This window comes from Meles meles, chromosome 12 (genome assembly GCF_922984935.1).
Source record: "Meles meles chromosome 12, mMelMel3.1 paternal haplotype, whole genome shotgun sequence".
Classification (NCBI taxonomy): domain Eukaryota; kingdom Metazoa; phylum Chordata; class Mammalia; order Carnivora; family Mustelidae; genus Meles; species Meles meles.
This window is the reverse complement of record NC_060077.1, coordinates 18291744-18312364: the sequence shown is the minus strand read 5'-3', so window position 1 is coordinate 18312364 and position 20621 is coordinate 18291744. Positions and strand designations below refer to the sequence as shown.

General features: G+C 52.0%; 1 protein-coding gene across 1 annotated transcript in view; it reads left to right on the top strand.

Moving 5' to 3' along the window:
• TMEM132D (transmembrane protein 132D) overlaps nt 1-19804 on the top strand; it is a 597103-nt gene extending 577299 nt beyond the window's left edge. Inside the window, exons 6-9 of the mRNA XM_046024139.1 lie at nt 2991-3196; nt 5133-5409; nt 13638-13829; nt 17275-19804. Of these exons, the coding sequence (XP_045880095.1) occupies nt 2991-3196; nt 5133-5409; nt 13638-13829; nt 17275-18456 (1857 nt within the window). The 3' untranslated portion in view covers nt 18457-19804. The remainder of the gene's footprint in view (nt 1-2990; nt 3197-5132; nt 5410-13637; nt 13830-17274) is intronic.
• The last annotated feature ends 817 nt before the right edge of the window (nt 19805-20621 follow it).

The following is a 20621-nucleotide window of genomic DNA, read 5'->3' as shown; positions in this document are numbered from 1 at the left end:
TGCATGTGCATACCCACATATGCACACACACACATATACATGTGGCCATGCACACATGTCCACCTGAACACTCACACGTGTGCGCATGCATGCAAATACATGCACGCACGTGTGCATGAACACACGTGTGCCCATGCGAGTGTGTGCAAACGTGTGGGAACATGCACGCGCACATGCTCATCCCACATAACCCACATGACCATACACATGCACAGACCACACATGTACACAGACATGTGCACACACACGTGCATACATCTACCTCAGCACCCTGCCCTCAGCCCTAGTACTGCAGTTCCTGCCCTGGATGCCATGGCTCCATCCGCCCCTTAAAGGACACTGCTTGGATGTGAAGTCCTGTCTTCCCTCCTCCTTTTATCAATGTCTAGCTCCCCCTCCTTCTTATTACTTTGAGGAATAAACACTGAATTGCAAAGCAAAGCAAAACATAACACAACATGAAGACTGAGCTCTGTATTCATAATCTACCCTAGTGCCCGCCCTGCTCCGTCTTCCACTGGGGGACAGGGCGGGCGTGGAGGCGGCAGGCCTGCCTGAGATGCTGTCCCACCCCCTTGTCCTTGAACACCTCCTTCAACGCGAGGGCCAGAAAGTTACATCCATGAAGCAGCCCAGGGCCCTGAAAACCTGTCTTCCAAACCCAGCCTCCCTCCCTCCTCCTCCTTCTCCCTCTCCACCTCCCTCCTTCCTCACCTCCCTCCCTCTCTCCCTCCCTCTCTCCCCACTCTTTTTCCTCCTCTTCCCCCTCCCTCCTCTCCCCCTGCCTCTCCCTGCACCTCCTCCTCCTCCTTCCTCCTAATGTCCCTCCCCCTCTCCCTCCCTCTTCACCTCTTCCCCATGCACCTGCTCCTACTCCCCTCCCTCCCCCTCCCACTCCTCCCTCTCCACCTCCCTCTCCTCCTCCTTCCCTTTGCCCACCCTCCCTCTCCCTCCTCCAGTCAGCTCATCTGTGACAATCAGCCTGATTTGCTGGAAGACTTGAAAGAGAAAAACCCTGAGATTACAGGCCTGGTGGCCAGGCCACAATGGTGACAAAGCTGCCTGAGCTGTTCCATCGGGCCTTTCCATCAGATTTAAGTAGTTTGCTATTGGCAGATGCTCAGGATGACAACCTCCTCTGACTCATCTGTGGGCCTGGGTCCACGTTTCTCTCCAGGGCTGTTGCTGATCGTTCCCAGACGCCAAACCTCCAGGCTCCTCTTTGTGTGTTTTGCATCCCGGCTGCCTAACCGCAGGGATGAAAGGGGCCTTCGTAGGTAGTCGGAAGTGCTTTTCGTGATGGGGAACTATGTGATCTTTTCTGCTTTGCTTTCTCCATACCCTTCTGAGTGCTGGGGGGAGGGGCGCATCCTTTGGGAATCCAGCCAGGCAGGGGTACTGCACCTGCAGGAGGAGGCAGCTGGGGTGGCCTGGCGGGAGTCTGGGTTTCCTGTTACCAGCTGTGCGTCCCTGGGAAGCATTACCGAACATCTTCAGACTGCCCATCTGTGAACCGAGGACAAGAGCCCCCCTTCCTCCTGGGTGCTTGTGTGCGCTGAGACCACACGTGCTGTGCTCAGCTGCTGGTCCAGGCGCGTGGTCAGGGCTCTCTGACCACACTATGTGCTCCCTCTATGCTCAATTCGGGCTTGTGTCCATGTCCAAGGGCCGCCCGAGCACACCAGCACAGGCCTGGGCTCCACACGCGTGTTCTGGAGGGCAGGCATTGGGAAACATTTTTGGCAGCTCATCCTTGTTCTTGCCTTTTCGAAAAGGCTTGTCCTTGCCTTTTCGACCCTCTGGACATGCCTCCATCCTGCCCCACATTGCCAGAGCCCACAGTGTGGCATCCCACTTGGGTGGCCTTCCTCAGCCACAGCTGCCGATCTCCTTCCACTTCCCTCTTGTGAGGGTGCTCCGGTGATCCCGGCAGCCCATCAGGACAATAACCCGATAATCTGCCCATCTCAGCATCCTTAACTGAACCACATCTGCAAAGTCCCTTTTACCAGAAAAGGTCACACTGACAGGTTCCGGAGACTCAGGACCTGACATCTTAGGGGCCGCAAATTAGCCTAGCACACTTACCCAGGTCTTGTTTAAGATGAGAAGGAACACACACACACAGACACACACGGATTGCTGGAAAGCAAAGACAAGAGGAGGAGGTCTCTCCACTGAACTTGGTTCTTCTCTCAGACGCCGGCAGGGAGGAGCAGCCTTGTATGGGGCAGGAGTTGAGAACGTGGACGGCACAGCTGCACCCCCAGTGCCCAGCCGTGGCTCTACCCCTTCCTGGGGGAGTGCCTGGTCTTGGGCTGCCCATTGGACGGCAGGAGCTAACACGTGCCTGTGTCTCCCTGTCCAGGGCACAGAGCCTCGGACACGGACTTAACCGGGGAGGGGCTCCAGGAGGCAGAGTGAGGGAGTAGGGCCAGGATCGGGAGCACAGAAGGAAGAGACACCAGCAGGGCAGTGCCTCTGCTGCGCTCGTGGGGATAAATCCCATGGGACTCAGTAAGGAACTGTGAAAAGTATAGGTCACAGCCACCCCCTCAGCTGAGATGGAAGTTCTCCAGAGAAATCCGTATGGGAGGCAAAGAACACAGGGGATGAACTTGAGGGAAACTGAGCAGAGCAGAGCAGTTCCTGTGAAACTAACCTCAGCCTCCCAGCAGGAGGCTCTCGGGCTGGTGGCTATGCACACAGTGCCCCTCCTCCAGCCAAACCAGAGCTCAGCAGGCCAAGGTGGGCCGGCAACATGCAGCACCCAGTGGCTCAGGGCACGGCTCCCAACGCCTAAGGGCCATCTCCTGGAGGACATGCAGCAGGAGAGCTCGGCTGCCTGGCTGTGGCACCTGGGCGGCAGGGCTGCATGCAGACGGGAAGAAGGGGTCCCAGGAGAAGTGGTCAGACCCCTACAGCATCTGCTGTTCCCGCAGCAATGGGATATGGGAAGATGTTACCGCCTGCCACTCTCCTCTTCACAGGTGTCTGACAGATGTGACTACGTCTTCGTCAACGGGAAGGAGATGAAAGGCAAGGTGAACGTGGTAGTGAACTTCACCTACCAGCACCTGAGCAGCCCCCTGGAGATGACCGTGTGGGTGCCCCGGCTCCCGCTGCAGATCGAAGTCTCGGACACTGAGCTCAACCAGATCAAGGGCTGGAGGGTGCCCATCGTCTCCAACAAAAGGTGGGCATGCTTGTCACGACTTTCTATCAGAGATCAGAGTCAAATATGCTTCTGCTAAAGACACGTATTTGCAGGGCAGCTAATTTCAGGCATGGATCCGGGGCTGCAAATGGCACCCTCGGGACGGAGTCTGTCCCTGCCTCGTGGGCTGGCTTGCATGTGTTGGCCTCGTCCTCTACCAGCTTTTCTCCTGCAGTTCCAGACTTGCAGAAAGTGCAGCCATTCCTTCCCATTGGTTCCAGCAGAGCTCCTAAAGTCATGCTGGCCTGCCTTGGGCTGTGTGCCCGTCCCCAAGGCCATCAGTGTAGCGAGGACATAGAACACACTGTCCTCTGAGGCTGTGGCATGATTCCCTGGCTGGAGTCAGAGCACCTGGAAGAGGTCAACCCCACCTGAACCGATGGGTCGATACTGGAAGAAGGGGCCAGTTGATTCTGGAATGGTACGAATGACAGAGGTCCCCTCGAGAGACCTGGGAGCAGACTCTGCTGACCTGTGCGGCCTCTCCGTGCCCCCAGCCCAGAAGTTCAGAGATTGCTTGGTCTCGGGGAGATGAGGTCAGAAGACTGTCCCCCATGTGTCTGGTCCTTTACCCTGAGGTGTCTGCTGGAGGGACGGGTGTCCTTTATCCACACGGGCCACCATGTACCAGGAGAGTAGCAAGAGATCAGGTTCTTTGTTCAGAGACACTGAGGACCAGCATGCCAGACACCTACAGAAAGTCAAAAGTGAGTGTACGTGGAATTAGAGCAGGGAGCACTCCTGGTGTCTGTGCTCAGCAGGGAGGACAGCTGGCATTCCTCCGAGGGGTGCCTTTTACATCCCCGCCCCTGGAGCTCCACCCCGCTGAGTCTCTCTGCCCTTGGGGGAGGGGACAGCTTCCAGAATGGAGCCTGTGGGTCCCACGCGTGGTGGGAAGATAGTTCTGGCAGCGACCCTCTATGGACCCTCTATGGAGACCCCTCTGCGGGGTCTCTATGGCTGAGCTGGTGGGACCCTCTCCTTAGGCGCAGGGTCTTGGGGTGGGGTTAGGAGTGGTTATTGCGCCTGCGAGCTGGGCGGCAGCCGGGAGGATGCACCAGCCTTCGTCTGATCGTGGCCCATCTCCGTGTCAGCTCAGATCTGGCCACAGAACTGGGCTGCTGCTCAGATGGAGACCGCCATGTGCCAGGAAGAACTGGCTGGACGGAAGGTGTCAGACACAAAGAGAGCAGCTAACGTCTGTCCACAAGCCAAAGCATCCCGGTCCTTTCTGTGCTTACTGTCCCGTTACCTCGAGTTTGATACTGACCCCAACGTGTGCTGGTTGATAGTGCCGTCAGAGTTGTCTACAGCCCTCTCAGCTGAGCTGCACAATGTAATGACGGGTCCCCAGATTAGGGGCTTAAAGAAGACGCGGACCATCTCACGGTGTCTCCGGGTCGGGAATGCCGGCATGGCTTCATGACATCTTTCACCAACGTCCGGGGTGGGGGTGTCGGCGGGAGCTCCGGGTGCGGAGGGCCCCGGTTCCTCGTTGGCCGCTGCCCTGGCTTCTGGCTAGCTCCACGGGGTTGCTCCCAACGTGGCAGCTCGCTTGCTCAGGGCGAGCAAGAGAAGAACCAAGGAAAGACTACGAAGCAAGAAGAGTCACGGTATTTCTTAAAGCCACATCCCGGAAGTGACACCCTGTCACTTTGGCTACAATCTTCCGTGGCGGGAAGGTTACTAGGTGCAGCTTGTGCTCTGAAACGGGGGGGGCGGATTCTGCTGACTGCATTCTGGTAGGTGGGGACCCCTGGGAGCTCTGCTGACCACACCAGCCCCTTCCGATTGTCAGGACCAGTGTCACCCCTGTGGTCAGGTTATTTGGGGTCTCACCCCGCTGAACTCACCTTTGCAGCCCCTGCCGCTGGCCCCAGTCAGTACCCACTAACCCGACCTGACTGTTTGACAGGCCGGCCCGGGACAGCGAGGAAGAGGAGGACGACGACAGGAGGGGGGGTCGCGGCTGCACGCTCCAGTACCAGCACGCCATGGTGCGTGTCTTGACGCAGTTCGTGGCCGAGGCGGCGGACCGGGGCGGCCACCTGGCCCACCTGCTGGGCTCAGACTGGCAGGTGGACATCACAGAGCTGGTGAGCGACTTCATGCAGGTGGAGGAGCCCCGCATCGCCAAGCTGCAGGGGGGACAGGTCCTCATCGGCCAGGAGCTTGGGATGACCACCATTCAGGTGAGCAACCACCAGGGCAAGGGCCCTCTGTATCCCTCTGCCTCTTCTCTGCCCAGATGAGAATTGTTCGTCATTGCTTAGGGCATCTCTTGCTAGAGCGAACCAGATTGTCTCCTGAACACTGTCGGAGGTGTAAGGATGTGACAAGAGTCTTGAAGTTCCTCCCTTGTTGCTTGCATTGACAAATGCTGTTTGGCTCTGGATGGGTCATGTTTGAAACCCCAGTACGCTGTCCGTCTCCACACCATGCTGGGTGTTACTGTCGTGGGGAGAAGGCACTGGGCGTGAGCTGGCCTCATGGGAGCTGTGGGCATGGGCATGGCCAGTGGCTTCTCGCTGAGCCCTCTGCCCCACTGACCATCACCTGGTGTCACAGAGTTCCATCCCACCGTGATGCCATGTGACCTCAAGTCCCACCCCAGGCCCAGAGAAAACAGGGGATCTCAGAAACAAGTCAAGGAGAGGAGCAAAGTTACGCCCCTCGAGGTCTTGGGGGCACCTGCAGGGAGGGATGGATCGGTCAGGACCAGTATTTAACAGGAAGTTTAGGAACAAACACTCCCCCCAAACGCCATTCCAGGAGGTCCTGTGGGTTTAGTCGTCTACCTCCTGTCTGAGAACAAACAGCAGCAGCTCCCCCGACCCGGCCACCGGCCTTTCCATAGGGTTTCTGCCACAGCTGTGCATGAGGAAGCCTCCTCAGTGGGAGTATTGGGTTATGCCAGATTTAGAGCACATCCATTCCAGAAAATTGGCCGGTATTTAAAAGACACCGTTGTACTCAAGGAGGAAAATAGACAGGTTTGGAGTGACCCAGGGATCCCGAGCTCCAGTGATCTCTAAGACCAGAGAAGGTGACAGAGAGCAAAGCAGGCTGGGCGTAAGCCAAAGGACACAAGCTCACTTGGGCCCCAGGTGCTGGGAACACAATAGGGGCTGGTGAGGAGTGCGACGAGGGAGGAGGGGCCGAAGAAAATGCAAATCTAGCACAGCCAGATGTTGTAAATTTCTCCAGAAAAGCGAGAAATCTTTTTTGTGAAATTCTGTGGGTTTTTTTTAAGGGTGGCCATTAATTCCATTATAATGTTTTATTTATTTGGGGTTCCTGCAGGACTCATTCGGTTAGGTGTCTCCCTTCAGCTCAGGTCATGATCCCAGGGTCCTGGGATCAAACCCCGCATCTGGCTCCCTGCTCAGTGGAGAGTCTGCTTCTCCCTTTCCTTCTGCTGCTCCTCCTGCTCATGCTCTCTCTCTGTGTTGAACACACAGATAAAATCTTAGGAAAATAAAGAATTATTTAAAAAATAAAGTTTTGGGGGGAGGAGTCAAGATGGCGGAGAAGTAGCAGCCTGAGACTACATCAGGTAGCAGGAGATCAGCTCGATAGCTTATCTAAACATTGCAAACACCTACAAATCCAATGGGAGAGCGAAGAGAACAGCAACTCTAGAAGCAGAAAATCAACCACTTTCTGAAAGAACCTGTTTTTATCCCCTTTCTCCCCTCCACAATTAGGGGTCTCTTCTGATTTGGTTACAGCGCATTTTTCTGGGGTCTTTGCCACCCTTTTAGTAGTTTATTTGCTCCTTCATATCCTCTTATCTGGACAAAATGACAAGGCGGAAAAAATCACCACAAACAAAAGAACAAGAGACAGTACCGAAGGCTAGGGACCTAATCAACACAGACATGGGTAATATGTCAGATCAAGAGTTCAGAATGACGATTCTGAACATTCTAGCCGGGCTCGAAAAAGGCATGGAAGATATTAGAGAAACCCTCTCTGGAGATATTAAAGCCCTTTCTGGAGAAATTAAAGAACTAAAATCTAACCAAGTTGAAATCAAAAAAGCTATTAATGAGGTGTAATCAAAAGTGGAGGCTCTCACTGCTAGGATCAATGAGGCAGAAGAAAGAATTAGTGATATAGAAGACCAAATGACAGAGAATAACGAAGCCGAACAAAAGAGGGACAAACAGCTACTGGATCATGAGGGGAGAATTCGAGAGATAAGTGACACCATAAGACGAAACAACATTAGAATAATTGGGATTCCAGAAGAAGAAGAAACAGAGAGGGGAGCAGAAGGTCTATTGGAGAGAATCATTGGAGAGAATTTCCCTAATATGGCAAAGGGAACAAGCATCAAAATCCAGGAGATGCAGAGAACCCCCCTCAAAGTCAACAAGAATAGGTCCACACCCCGTCACCTAATAGTAAAATTGACAAGTCTTAGTGACAAAGAGAAAATCCTGAAAGCAGCCCGAGAAAAGAAGTCTGTAACATACAATGGTAAAAATATTAGATTGGCAGCAGACTTATCCACAGAGACCTGGCAGGCCAGAAAGAGCTGGCATGATATATTCAGAGCACTCAACGAGAGAAAAACATGCAGCCAAGAATACTCTATCCAGCTAGGCTATCATTGAAAATAGAAGGAGAGATAAAAAGCTTCCAGGACAAACAAAAACTGAAAGAATTTGCAAACACCAAACCAGCTCTCCAGGAAATATTGAAAGGGGTCCTCTAAGCAAAGAGAGAGCCTAAAAGTAGTAGATCAGAAAGGTACAGAGACCATATACAGTAACAGTCACCTTACAGGCTAATAATGGCACTAAATTCATATCTCTCAATAGTTACCCTGAATGTTAATGGGCTAAATGCACCAATCAAAAGACACAGGGTATCAGAATGGATAAAAAAACAAAACCCATCAGTATGTTGCCTACAAGAAACTCATTTTAGACGCGAAGACACCTCCAGATTGAAAGTGAGGGGGTGGAAAACAATTTACCATGCTAATGGGCATCAGAAGAAAGCTGGGGTGGCAATCCTTATATCAGATAAATTAGATTTTAAGCCAAAGACTATAATAAGAGATGAGGAAGGACACTATATCCTACTCAAAGGGTCTGTCCAACAAGAAGATCTAACCATTTTAAATATCTATGCCCCTAACGTGGGAGCAGCCAACTATAGAAACCAATTAATAACAAAATCAAAGAAACACATCAATAATAATACAATAATAGTAGGGGACTTGAACACTCCCCTCACTGAAATGGACAGATCTTCCAAGCAAAAGATCAACAAGGAAATAAAGGCCTTAAATGACACACTGGACCAGATGGACATCACAGATATATTCAGAACATTTCATCCCAAAGCAACAGAATACACATTCTTCTCTAGTGCACATGGAACCTTCTCCAGAATAGATCACATCCTGGGTCACAAATCAGGTCTCAACCGGTATCAAAAGATTGGGATCATTCCCTGCATATTTTCAGACCACAATGCTCTGAAGCTAGAACTCAATCACAAGAGGAAAGCTGGAAAGAACCCAAATACATGGAGATTAAACAGCATCCTTCTAAAGAATGAATGGGTCAACCAGGAAATTAAAGAAGAATTGAAAAAATTCATGGAAACAAATGATAATGAAAACACAACGGTTCAAAATCTGTGGGACACAGCAAAGGCAGTCCTGAGAGGAAAATATATAGCGGTACAAGCCTTTTTCAAGAAACAAGAAAGGTCTCAAGTACACAACCTAACCCTACACGTAAAGGAGCTGGAGAAAGAACAAGAAAGAAACCCTAAACCCAGCAGGAGAAGAGAAATCATAAAGATCAGAGCAGAAATCAATGAAATAGAAACCAAAAAAAAAAAAAAAATAGAAAAAATCAATGAAACTAGGAGCTGGTTCTTTGAAAGAATCAATAAGATTGATAAACCCCTGGCCAGACTCATCAAAAAGAAAAGAGAAAGGACCCAAATCAATAAAATCATGAATGAAAGAGGAGAGATCACAACTAACACCAAAGAAATACAGACAATTATAAGAACATACTATGAGCAACTCTATGCCAACATTTGACAATCTGGAAGAAATGGATGCATTCCTAGAGACATATAAACTACCACAACTGAACCAGGAAGAAATAGAAAACCTGAACAGGCCCATAACCAGTAAGGAGATTGAAATAGTCATCAAAAATCTCCAAACAAACAAAAGCCCAGGGCCAGACGGCTTCCCAGGGGAATTCTACCAAACATTTAAAGAAGAACTCATTCCTATTCTCCTGAAACTGTTCCAAAAAATAGAAATGGAAGGAAAACTTCCAAACTCATTTTATGAGGCCAGCATCACCTTGATCCCAAAACCAGACAAGGATCCCACCAAAGAAGAGAACTGCAGACCAATATCCTTGATGAACACAGACGCAAAAATTCTCGCCAAAATACTAGCCAATAGGATTCAACAGTACATTAAAAGGATTATTCACCACGATCAAGTGGGATTTATTCCAGGGCTGCAGGGTTGGTTCAACATCCGCAAATCGATCAATGTGATACAACACGTTAATAAAAGAAAGAACAAGAACCATATGATACTCTCCATAGATGCTGAAAAAGCATTTGACAAAGTACAGCATCCCTTCCTGATCAAAACTCTTCAAAGTGTAGGGATAGAGGGCACATACCTCAATATTATCAAAGCCATCTATGAAAAACCCACCGCAAATATCATTCTCAATGGAGAAAAACTGAAAGCTTTTCTGCTAAGGTCAGGAACACGGCAGGGATGTCCATTATCACCACTGCTATTCAACATAGTACTAGAAGTCCTAGCCTCAGCAATCAGACAACAAAAAGAAATTAAAGGCATCCAATTTGGTAAAGAAGAAGTCAAACTACCACTCTTCGCAGATGATATGATACTATATGTGGAAAACCCAAAAGACTCCACTCCAAAACTGCTAGAACTTGTACAGGAATTCAGTAAGGTGTCAGGATATAAAATCAATGCACAGAAATCAGTTGCATTTCTGTACACCAACAACAAGACTGAAGAAAGAGAAATTAAGGAGTCAATCCCATTTACAATTGCACCAAAAACTATAAGATACCTAGGAATAAACTTAACCAAAGAGGCTAAGAATCTATACGCAGAAAATTATAAAGTACTCATGAAAGAAATTGAGGAAGACACAAAGAAATGGAAAAATGTTCCATGCTCCTGGATTGGAAGAATAAATATTGTGAAAATGTCCATGCTACCTAAAGCAATCTACACATTTAATGCAATCCCTATCAAAATACCATCCATTTTTTTCAAAGAAATGGAACAAATAATCCTAAAATTTATATGGAACCAGAAAAGACCTCGAATAGCCAAAGGAATATTGAAGAACAAAGCCAAAGTTGGTGGCATCACAATTCCGGACTTCAAGCTCTATTACAAAGCTGTCATCATCAAGACAGCATGGTACTGGCACAAAAACAGACACATAGATCAGTGGAACAGAATAGAGAGCCCAGAAATCGACCCTCAACTCTATGGTCAACTAATCTTCGACAAAGCAGGAAAGAATGTCCAATGGAAAAAAGACAGCCTCTTCAATAAATGGTGCTGGGAAAATTGGACAGCCACATGCAGAAAAATGAAATTGGACCACTTCCTTACACCACACATGAAAATAGACTCCAAATGGATGAAGGACCTCAATGTGAGAAAGGAATCCATCAAAATCCTTGAGGAGAATGCAGGCAGCAACCTCTTCGACCTCAGCCGCAGCAACATCTTCCTAGGAACAACGGCAAAGGCAAGGGAAGCAAGGGCAAAAATGAACTATTGGGATTTCATCAAGATCAAAAGCTTTTGCACAGCAAAGGAAACAGTTAACAAAACCAAAAGACAACTGACAGAATGGGAGAAGATATTTGCAAACGACATATCAGATAAAGGGCTAGTATCCAAAATCTATAAGGAACTTAGCAAACTCAACACCCAAAGAACAAACAATCCAATCAAGAAATGGGCAGAGGACATGAACAGACATTTCTGCAAAGAAGACATCCAGATGGCCCACAGACACATGAAAAAGTGCTCCACGGCACTCGGCATCAGGGAAATACAAATCAAAACCACAATGAGATATCATCTCACACCAGTCAGAATGGCTAAAATGAACAAGTCAGGAAATGACAGATGCTGGCGAGGATGTGGAGAAAGGGGAACCCTCCTCCACTGTTGGTGGGAATGCAAGCTGGTGCAACCACTCTGGAAAACAGCATGGAGGTTCCTCAAAATGTTGAAAATAGAACTACCCTATGACCCAGCAATTGCACTACTGGGTATTTACCCTAAAGATACAAACGTAGTGATCCGAAGGGGAACGTGTACCCGAATGTTTATAGCAGCAATGTCTACAATAGCCAAACTATGGAAAGAACCTAGATGTCCATCAACAGATGAATGGATAAAGAAGATGTAGTATATATACACAATGGAATACTATGCAGCCATCAAAAGAAATGAAATCTTGCCATTTGCGACGACGTGGATGGAACTAGAGGGTATTATGCTTAGTGAAATAAGTCAATCGGAGAAAGACAACTATCATATGATCTCCCTGATATGAGGACATGGAGAAGCAACATGGGGGGTTAGGGGGATAGGAGAAGAATAAATGAAACAAGATGGGATTGGGAGGGAGACAAACCATAAATGACTCTGAATCTCACAAAACAAACTGGGGGTTGCTGGGGGGAGGTGGGATTCAAGAGGGGGAGGGGGCTATGGACATTGGGGAGGGTATGTGCTATCGTGAGTGCTGTGAAGTGTGTAAACCTGGCGATTCACAGACCTGTACCCCTGGGGATAAAAATACATTATATGTTTGTTAAAAAAAAAAAAAATTTGGAAGGGGAGGCGAACCATAAGAGACTATGGACTCTGAAAAACAACCTGAGGGTTTTGAAGGGTCAGGGGTGGGAGGTTGGGGGAACAGGTGGTGGGTAATAGAGAGGGCACGTTTTGCATGGAGCACTGGGTGTTGTGCAAAAACAATGAATACTGTTACGCTGAAAAAATAAATAAAATGGAAAAAAAATAAATAAAATAAATAAAGTTTTATTTACATCAAACCAAACCTATCTGCCCCCAAGACAAGAGCTCAAAACCTCCACCATTAACTTTCAGCTGGAAGATCTAAACCGAAGAGCTGAATTCCTCCCACATGGGGACCGGAACCAGGAGCAGCATTAGCCCGGCCCATACGGGGTGGCATAAACACCAGGGCCATGACACAGGTCCGGGCTTCTGGTTGGGGGCGTTGGCCAGCTTCCCATGCATCCGACGCGGACACCATCCTGGTGGGGCCACGGGTCCTGAGACCTTCTCTTCTTTCCCCTGAACCCTCCCGAGCTGTGCATTCGCTTGTCCACTTCCTTCCGGGGCTCGTAACCCACTCTCGCTGCTGTCCAAATTGTCCCAACCTGACTTAGAGACCGAGGTAGTATTTGGATAGAATCACGGAGCCCGATACATGAATTTCAGGGGTCCTGGGAAAACCGCCATCCCGACGTAGGTCTTCATAAATACTAACACCGCCTTGCAGAGAGAAGCGTTTCAGGAACGCGGGGTAAAGGAAGCTGGAAGCCGTGTCCAGGTGGAGGCTGAGGGTTCAACTCTTCGAACTTGAGTGAGGGGTGAGTGGGACAAAGGGTTCCACAAGAGCAGAATCTCTCCTTGGCAGGGTCGAAATGAGCATAAGCTTGGTTTCCCCGGGGCGCCACAGGTGCCTGCGGGAGAAATGAGACTCCGGGACGTCGGCGCCGGCGGTAGGGACCCCCAGTTCTGTGTGCTGGGGATGCGGCTGATCCCCCAAATACTCAGTGTTTCCCAGGGCATGGCCTGTGAGCTGTCTTGACGCGACTCAGGTGACACGCGGACCGACAGTCTCCGGTCAGCCGTGCACGTGTGTGAGACAGAAACACATAAATATGTCACTAGCCCATCAGAACCATTTCCCCTTGCTGCTGTGAAGTTTCTTACACCAGTTATTTAAGCGAAATAATTTTAAATGAAGTACACACTTGCACAAGTAACAGAAAACGCTCATGCAGCTCCAGACTCATGAGCGAGCCCTTAGGGAACGACAATGTTAATTCCTCCTCTGAAGAACTGCAGGGACGCCTGGTGGGTCGTGGGGTGTCACGTCCCCCCGCATCCACTACCGCACACCATCCTGCTGTCACTTTAAAATTACATCACATCTTCACAAGAGAGGTACGTCTTTTGGAAGAAGACGTCAGTGGGAAAGACCCGTTCCTGTTCCCTCTGGCTCATTCGGCTGTCTCTATGGGCATCATTTATGCTACAGGAGGAAATTCCAGGGCCACAGAAAGCTTCTCCTTCCATGTCGGTTCTGCCTTTCAGATCCTGTCGCCTCTGTCGGACGCCATCTTGGCAGAAAAGACCATCACTGTGCTGGATGAGAAGGTGACCATCACCGACCTTGGGGTCCAGCTGGTGACAGGGCTGTCACTCTCCCTGCAGCTCAGCCCAGGGAGCAACAGAGCCATCTTTGCCACCGCGGCGGCACAGGAGCTTCTGCAAAGGCCCAGACAGGTAGGGAGGCAGGGCTGGGGTCACGTGCCAAGTAGGTCACGCACCAGGTGGGACACACACCAGGTAAGTCACGCACCAGGTGGATCACACATCAAATGGGGTCAGGCACCAGGAAAGTCACCCACCAGGTGGGTCACGCATCAGATGAGGTCACGCAGCAGGTGGGTCTCGCACCAGGTGGGTCAGATATTAGGGAGGGGGGTCAGACATCTGAAAGAGTCCCAAGTGGGGCCAGGTCACATTCAGGTGGGGTGATTCACTGAGCAGGTCCCATATCACGTGAGGTCCCGCAGTGGGGTGAGGTCGCACGTTAGATCGGTTATCTGTCTGGTGGAGTCACTTATTGGTGGAGTCCCACTGTTCTGTGGGACCCATGTCAGGGGCTTCTCAGCCTGGAAAGGGGTTTGGGAGGCAGGCAGCTCTGTGGCTCATGCTTCCGAGCTCCCTCAGACAGAACCGCAAGAAGGAAAGGTTTCCCGGCATCAAGGATCACGGGCCCCAGGAGACGAGGGGCTGGACAAGGACTCCACTCCCCGTTAGCCACAATACCTGGAGCGCTCAGGCAGTCGTCGGGACTGTCTCGCGCTCTTCCGCTGTTCCCACAGCCCCGGCAGGGGGAGGATGAGCCTCCGGGGAGGTGCCCACAGCCTGCTCCGAGTCCCTGCAAGGAAAATAGGGCAGCAGGTCTGGGGCGATGGGAGACTGGAGGAGCCGCTCTCGCCGGGCTTGCGGCTTAGCTTAGGGCAGAAGCGAGGACCCCGTGGGGACATCAGTCTTCATCTCCTTTCTCTGTACTTGATGAAAGCGTGTGCTGACCCTGTGCCCGTGTGTTTGTGTGTCAACGTGATGGTTTCCCACAGCGCTGGAAACAGGACGTTCGCAAACACCGTGTGTGATCCTCCCTCGTTAGAGAAGAGTTAAGCTTTATTGTTTAGAGGGAATGTGGAGGCGTTGGTGAACCTTGCTGATCAAGGAGACCGTGGTCTGCAGCCACTGGTTCTCTCTGGGCCCGTGAAGTGGGACCGTCCTCCTGCAGGGCTGCTGGAGGGCCTCCAGCCCAGGTCAGCGGTTTCCTGGCCCCTTCCCTTCGGGGCGAGAAGCCTTCCTGGCAGGTGTCCCCTCGGCACTTCCCCCCCGGCACTGCCAAGGCTGCAACCATGCTCTGAGGAGAGCCGGACTTGTCCCGGGGCACGCAGAGCCCTCCCATCTTCCCAGCCTGCCCCTGTCCCTCAGCACTCCTCGTTCTGTGTTAACTAATTCCTCTGCCCCTTCGCTGTGGTCTTTGCGGACAGGGGCTTCGATTATAAAACACTTGAATGTGGATGATTCCAGTCACAGATACGAACTCTTGCCAGAGACAAACTTCCTTGTTCTCACGGCTGGGTGCCAGGCAGGATACAAGGCACAGATAACAAAGGAGAAATAAGTCAGGGCTGTTTTCTGTCTTCATGAGGATGATAAAATCAGGGGATCGCCGGCCAGGACTCACGGAGGTGGTGAGACGGAGTTAGAATAAGGCCAGAAAGCTGATTCACTCGCGACACGCAGAGCCGACCGTGCTCGCCTGTGGCCGGCTCCGTTCTTGGTTCAGATGGCCCCTGGTCCCCGCATGCACTTGGCTCTGGCATTTCAGTCTCAGGAAATCCAATGGCTTTTGAGTCTCCTGCTCCGGTTTCCTGGCAGATTGGACGAAGCTGGTGAGTCCGTGTCCCGTCCTGGGGCTCTGGGGCTGTTTCTCGGCCTTATTCTGTGATTAGCAGCTGGTCCAAGCCAATGCCTGACCCTAACCCTAACCCTAGGCGTATCTCGTGGTGGGGCTGAAGCCAGCAGTCACATTCCTACTTCCAGACACCAAGCAGCACCAGGTAGAAGTGGCTTCGGTCATACTTAGAGGTGCTTTGTTTGCCAGAAAGAGAAATGTACTCGAGCAGGCTTGAGACGTGCAGGCTCTGCTCCCAAGACCAGGGGCTCCTGCAGACCCCAGCTGTGACACCTTGGAAGACGCAGGGTGTCGGTGGTCTCCCCATGCCCACACTGCCTGCCCTGCGCCTGGCTTCTGTAGTCCTTTTTCCTCTCCTGCAGTAATGCTGGGTGCCGACATTCGCTCATCCCTTATCACTGCGGGGCTCCGAGGTGGCTCCACCCCCCAGTCATCATCCCACAGCTCAGGCTTCGAGCCCACCTGTCTGGTTTCACATTTGAGAGGGACAGAGAGAGAGAGAGAGATGTGCACTGGCTCAGCACTGCAGAGATGAATGGCTCTGCAGGTTCCCTTGTGGCCCCTTGTTCCCAGTCCAGTCCACCGTGGCGCTGTGGCTGGATGTGCAGGGTCAACGTGCCTCTCCAGGCTAGTTATCCTGGGGTTGGGGTGGGGTAGTTTCTCGCAATCTTGGGGAGGAAGGGCCAGTTCGAGGTCAAGCACAACGACCTCTTCCCTGAAATTCAAGGCTCTCATTCAGTCAGGGAGTATCTCCTTTATTACAGTCTGCCTGGTCCAGCTGGTGCCAAAGGGAGTGATCTAAGCCACAAAACCAGAAGGCGAGAGATTGAGATATGGGCCACCTTGGTCTCCCTGTCTCCCCCGAGTGGCTGAGGGGAGGAGGTCGGCGGACACAGTCCACGTAGAGTGCGTGTCTCCCTGGCTGGTTTAACTCCCTGTCTCCGAGGCAACATGGCGTCTGGAAACTCTTACAAACCTGCACCCGTAGACCCAGATGCAGCAGGACCAACACCACCCAACCTGCCGCACCTCTGGGTGTCCCTGTCCGGATCAGGGACTTTCATCTCCATTGTGAGGGATGAGCGGAGACTCGGGATTAAAGCAGCTTAGAAATAATATCGTAGGGGCGCCTGGGTGGCTCAGTGGGTTAAAGCCTTTGCATTGGGCTCAGGTCATGATCTCAGGGTCCTGGGATTGAGCCCCGCATCGGGCTCTCTGCTCCACGGGGAGCCTGCTTCCTCCTCTCTCTCTGCCTGCCTCTCTGCTTAGTTGTGATTTCTCTCTGTCAAATAAATAAAATATTTTTAAAAAAAGAAATAATATCATAAATATTTTCTCTTGAAATGTGTGTCAGTTGTAAATGATCCCACTAACCAGTCCTGCCCCTGGATGTGTAATCTATGGTGGCATAGGTGTGGATCTTGCGCCCCCTAAAAGCCCCATCTTTCTTTCAGTCCCTCGGGGAAGAAAAGCAAATCTTCCTATGGGGCGTTTAGCCTGGGCCCCCTTCACTCTCAGGTCAAGGCCATGGTTGTGTTCTGGTTTCCCACCTCCAAAAAGCATTGCTTGTCTTCCATGACCCTCACGCATCTGATCTCATTTCTGCCTGCTTAAAAGACATTCCTTTGTTCTTGTGTTATTTCTGCCACTGAATGTCTGCCGTGCAAAGCCTTGGTCTTCCGTGAGCTCTGGGGCCCGTGCTCACTGACTTATTTTATTCAACAGGAAGCGGCCATCAGTTGCTGGGTCCAGTTCAGCGATGGTTCCATCACCCCCTTAGACATCTACGACGGCAAAGACTTCTCCTTGATGACCACCTCCCTGGACGAGAAGGTGGTCTCCATCCACCAAGACCCCAAACTCAAGTGGCCCATCATCGCTGCTGAAACCGAAGGGCAGGGCGCCCTGGTGAAGGTCGAAATGGTCATCAGTGAGTCGTGCCAGAAATCCAAACGTAAGAGCGTGCTGGCCGTGGGAACAGCCAACATCAAAGTTAAGTTTGGCCAAAACGATGCGAACCCCAACACCAGTGACAGCAGACACGCTGGGGCAGGAGTTCACCTAGAAAATAACGTCAGTGATAGAAGACCCAAAAAACCCTTGCAAGAATGGGGGAGTAAGGGAGGAAGGTACTACAGCAGTTCTTCCATGGGCCTCATGGAGGGAAGGGGGTCCACGACGGAGAGGTCGACCTTCCAGAGAAAGAGCAATCAGGGAAGCCTTTTAGATGATGATGGCCACCTGCAGACCATCCCCATCGAACTCAGCAGCTTCCCGACCCAGGGCGACCTGCCCAGAAGCAACGGGGAGACAGACGAGAACGGCCTCACGCAGGCCTCCAAAGGGCTGAGTGACTTGGAGATCGGCATGTATGCTCTGCTGGGGGTCTTCTGCCTGGCCATTCTGGTCTTCCTCGTAAACTGCGTGGCCTTTGCACTGAAGTACAGGCACAAGCAGGTTCCATTCGAGGAGCAGGAAGGTCTGAGTCACTCGCACGACTGGGTCGGCCTGAGCCACCGCTCCGAACTGCTGGAGAACCACATCAACTTCGCGTCCTGCCAAGACGAGCAGATCACTGCCATCGACAGGGCCGTGGATTTCGAAGAGAGTAAGTATCTGCTCAGCACAGACTCCCAGAAGAGCAGCAACGGGCAGCTGCTCAAGTGTCCGGGCCCCGGCGTCATAGACGGGAGGGATCAGAGAGGCGAGCCCCCCGCGTCCCCTACCTCAAAGAGGAAAAGAGTGAAATTTACCACCTTCACCACCATCCCCTCGGACGATGGCTGCCCCACCGTGAACTCCATAGCGGCCGGTGGTGAGGACATGAGCTGGGTCGGCCAGGATCTGGACCCTGGGGAGAGCAGACCGCCGCACGGCTATGTGGAAGGGTTCCGTGAGCACGTGTAAGCTGGACACTCGCGGACGCGGGCTCTCACTCACCTCTCAGCCTTTAAATTTGGGGATGTGTGGCCAGGGCGCCCCCGGGAAAGGAGTGAAGTGACAGGACAAGATAAGGTCGCCCCTGTCGGCAGAGCCCCGGCAAAGGTCGCCGGCTTGGCTGGGTGGCCCCGCGTCGGGATTGGGGCACATGTTCTGGTACCCAGCGTCTTGGCTGGCGCTGAGGCGGTTGGCGCATGGCAAGATTTGTAAAACTTGGAAGAAAAATGAGTTCTGCGTCACCGAGCTTCTGAGAGGTCCCAGGAAAGAACGGCCCTACCCCGCCCCCGTCCATCACTCTTTTCTCTCTTGAACCAAAGCGCTTTGGGTATGGTGAAACCCACGGGAGTCCAGAACTCACTCCTACAGAGCCCAGAAGAAGCCCGAGACTCGGGTGGAGTGCGAGTGGATGGACGGGGGCAGCGAGTTCTTCGAGCCGGCGTGCGCATCCCTCCGTGAGCAGGACCGCGTGCCGCCGACAGGGACAGAAGGGCCACACGTGGGCAAATGGGCCACAGATATCTTTGTCACGAGATGCCAAGAACAAAGGAGCGAGCCCTCTGGGGGACTCAGGGCATCCCTTTACCGGTAAACTAGAGTTACAGGGCACAGAATGTCAACCCGTTCAAAGAACCAGGCTTTTCCGGGCAAGTTCACCGTCTTCAAATGTGCACTCCTCTGCCCCAGCAGGCTTCAAAGAGCCATTGCTCATGTGCGGGCACGGGGACCTGTCCAGCATTTCCCCGTGGCTGGTGTGGCAGGTCTAGGTGACACTCTGCGGTGGCCCCACCAGGCGAACGTCACTTGTGTCCTTTCCTTGGAGAGGCAGGGTTTTGAGGATTCGCAGTTCTCATGGTGAATGCAACACCTGGGGACACTCATCGCCCTGGCCCTCAGGAAAGATGGGGGAGCCGTTTTGGGATGGCCCCATGGATGGCCACACCAGGTCTCCCGTCCATGGTGGCAGAAACGGATGTGGACGAAGATGGAGTGTGTGGCCTGGGAGAGCCGGGGTCCCACTGTGGCACAGGGGGGCTGGGCAGGAAGCCTGCCCACACTCCTGTGCGTGCTTGGACTGATGGAGGGACGGAGGTGCCCATGCTTGTGTGGGAGACGGAGGCCCTAGTCTGTCCTGAGAGCTTTCACATTGTTGCTTAAAATCAGAATGACTCTGAATGTCTCCCCAACCACCCTGGACAGATGGAAAGCCACTAAGGAGGCAGGTGTGGGGAGAGATAAGCGTATTCCTGCCCCAGCTCAAGTTCCTGCCAACGCGGGGCAGGGCAGTGGGACCCCTGGCAAGAAGGGCCATGGAGAAGTAGGGTGGTGGGACGGGGGGGTGGGGGGTGAGGAGGGCTCTCCCCTCTGTCATTCTCTGTCTCTCTGCTCTGCAATGCTCTTCTCCGGTTTCTCTTTTCCTCTGTGTGTCTCTCTGTCTCTGTGTCTCCCTGACCCTATGTCTCTCCTCCCTCTGTGTCTCTCCCTTCTCTGTGCTCTTCTCCTCCTCCCCCTCCTCCTCTCCCCCGCCCCCTCCTTAATACCTATAATTGAATTCTCCCTAGATTGTGGGTGCCCCTTCTTCCGCTCACCCTTTCCACCTTCACACCCCCCAACCCCCAACTGAGGTGCTCCCCATTCGCTCTAAGCCTGGGAATCCAGCAGCCATCAGCCACCTGCTCCTGTCCCCAAGTCGACTCACTCTGTCTGGTGGGGTGATTAAACTGTCACCCTTTCTCAATGACGGTCCTTTGCTTTCAGTAGCCCTCCTGATATTTCTTTCCATCTGTACCCGCGTGATGTCCTGTTTAGCGTGGCAGCCGCTGCCCTCTCTCCAATCCGTCTCCCTGCAGAATGTATTGTAGATCGTAAGAATGTAATATATGTTTATACACTTACCGACTGTAAATATAAAGTTTGCATTCAGCGGCTTTATGGCTGTCTTTTGTCTCTCTATACACTGACCCCCTCCGCGGAGCCTGCGTCAATTGCGGATGGGCCTCCAAACGCTGTGGCTTTTGGTAAATGAAAATGCAGATTTAAGGATCCCAGCACAATCCAATTACACTCTTACGCGGTGTAATTCGCTCTCTGCACCGAGGCGATGTTGACACACGATGACAAAGTGTATTGTATAC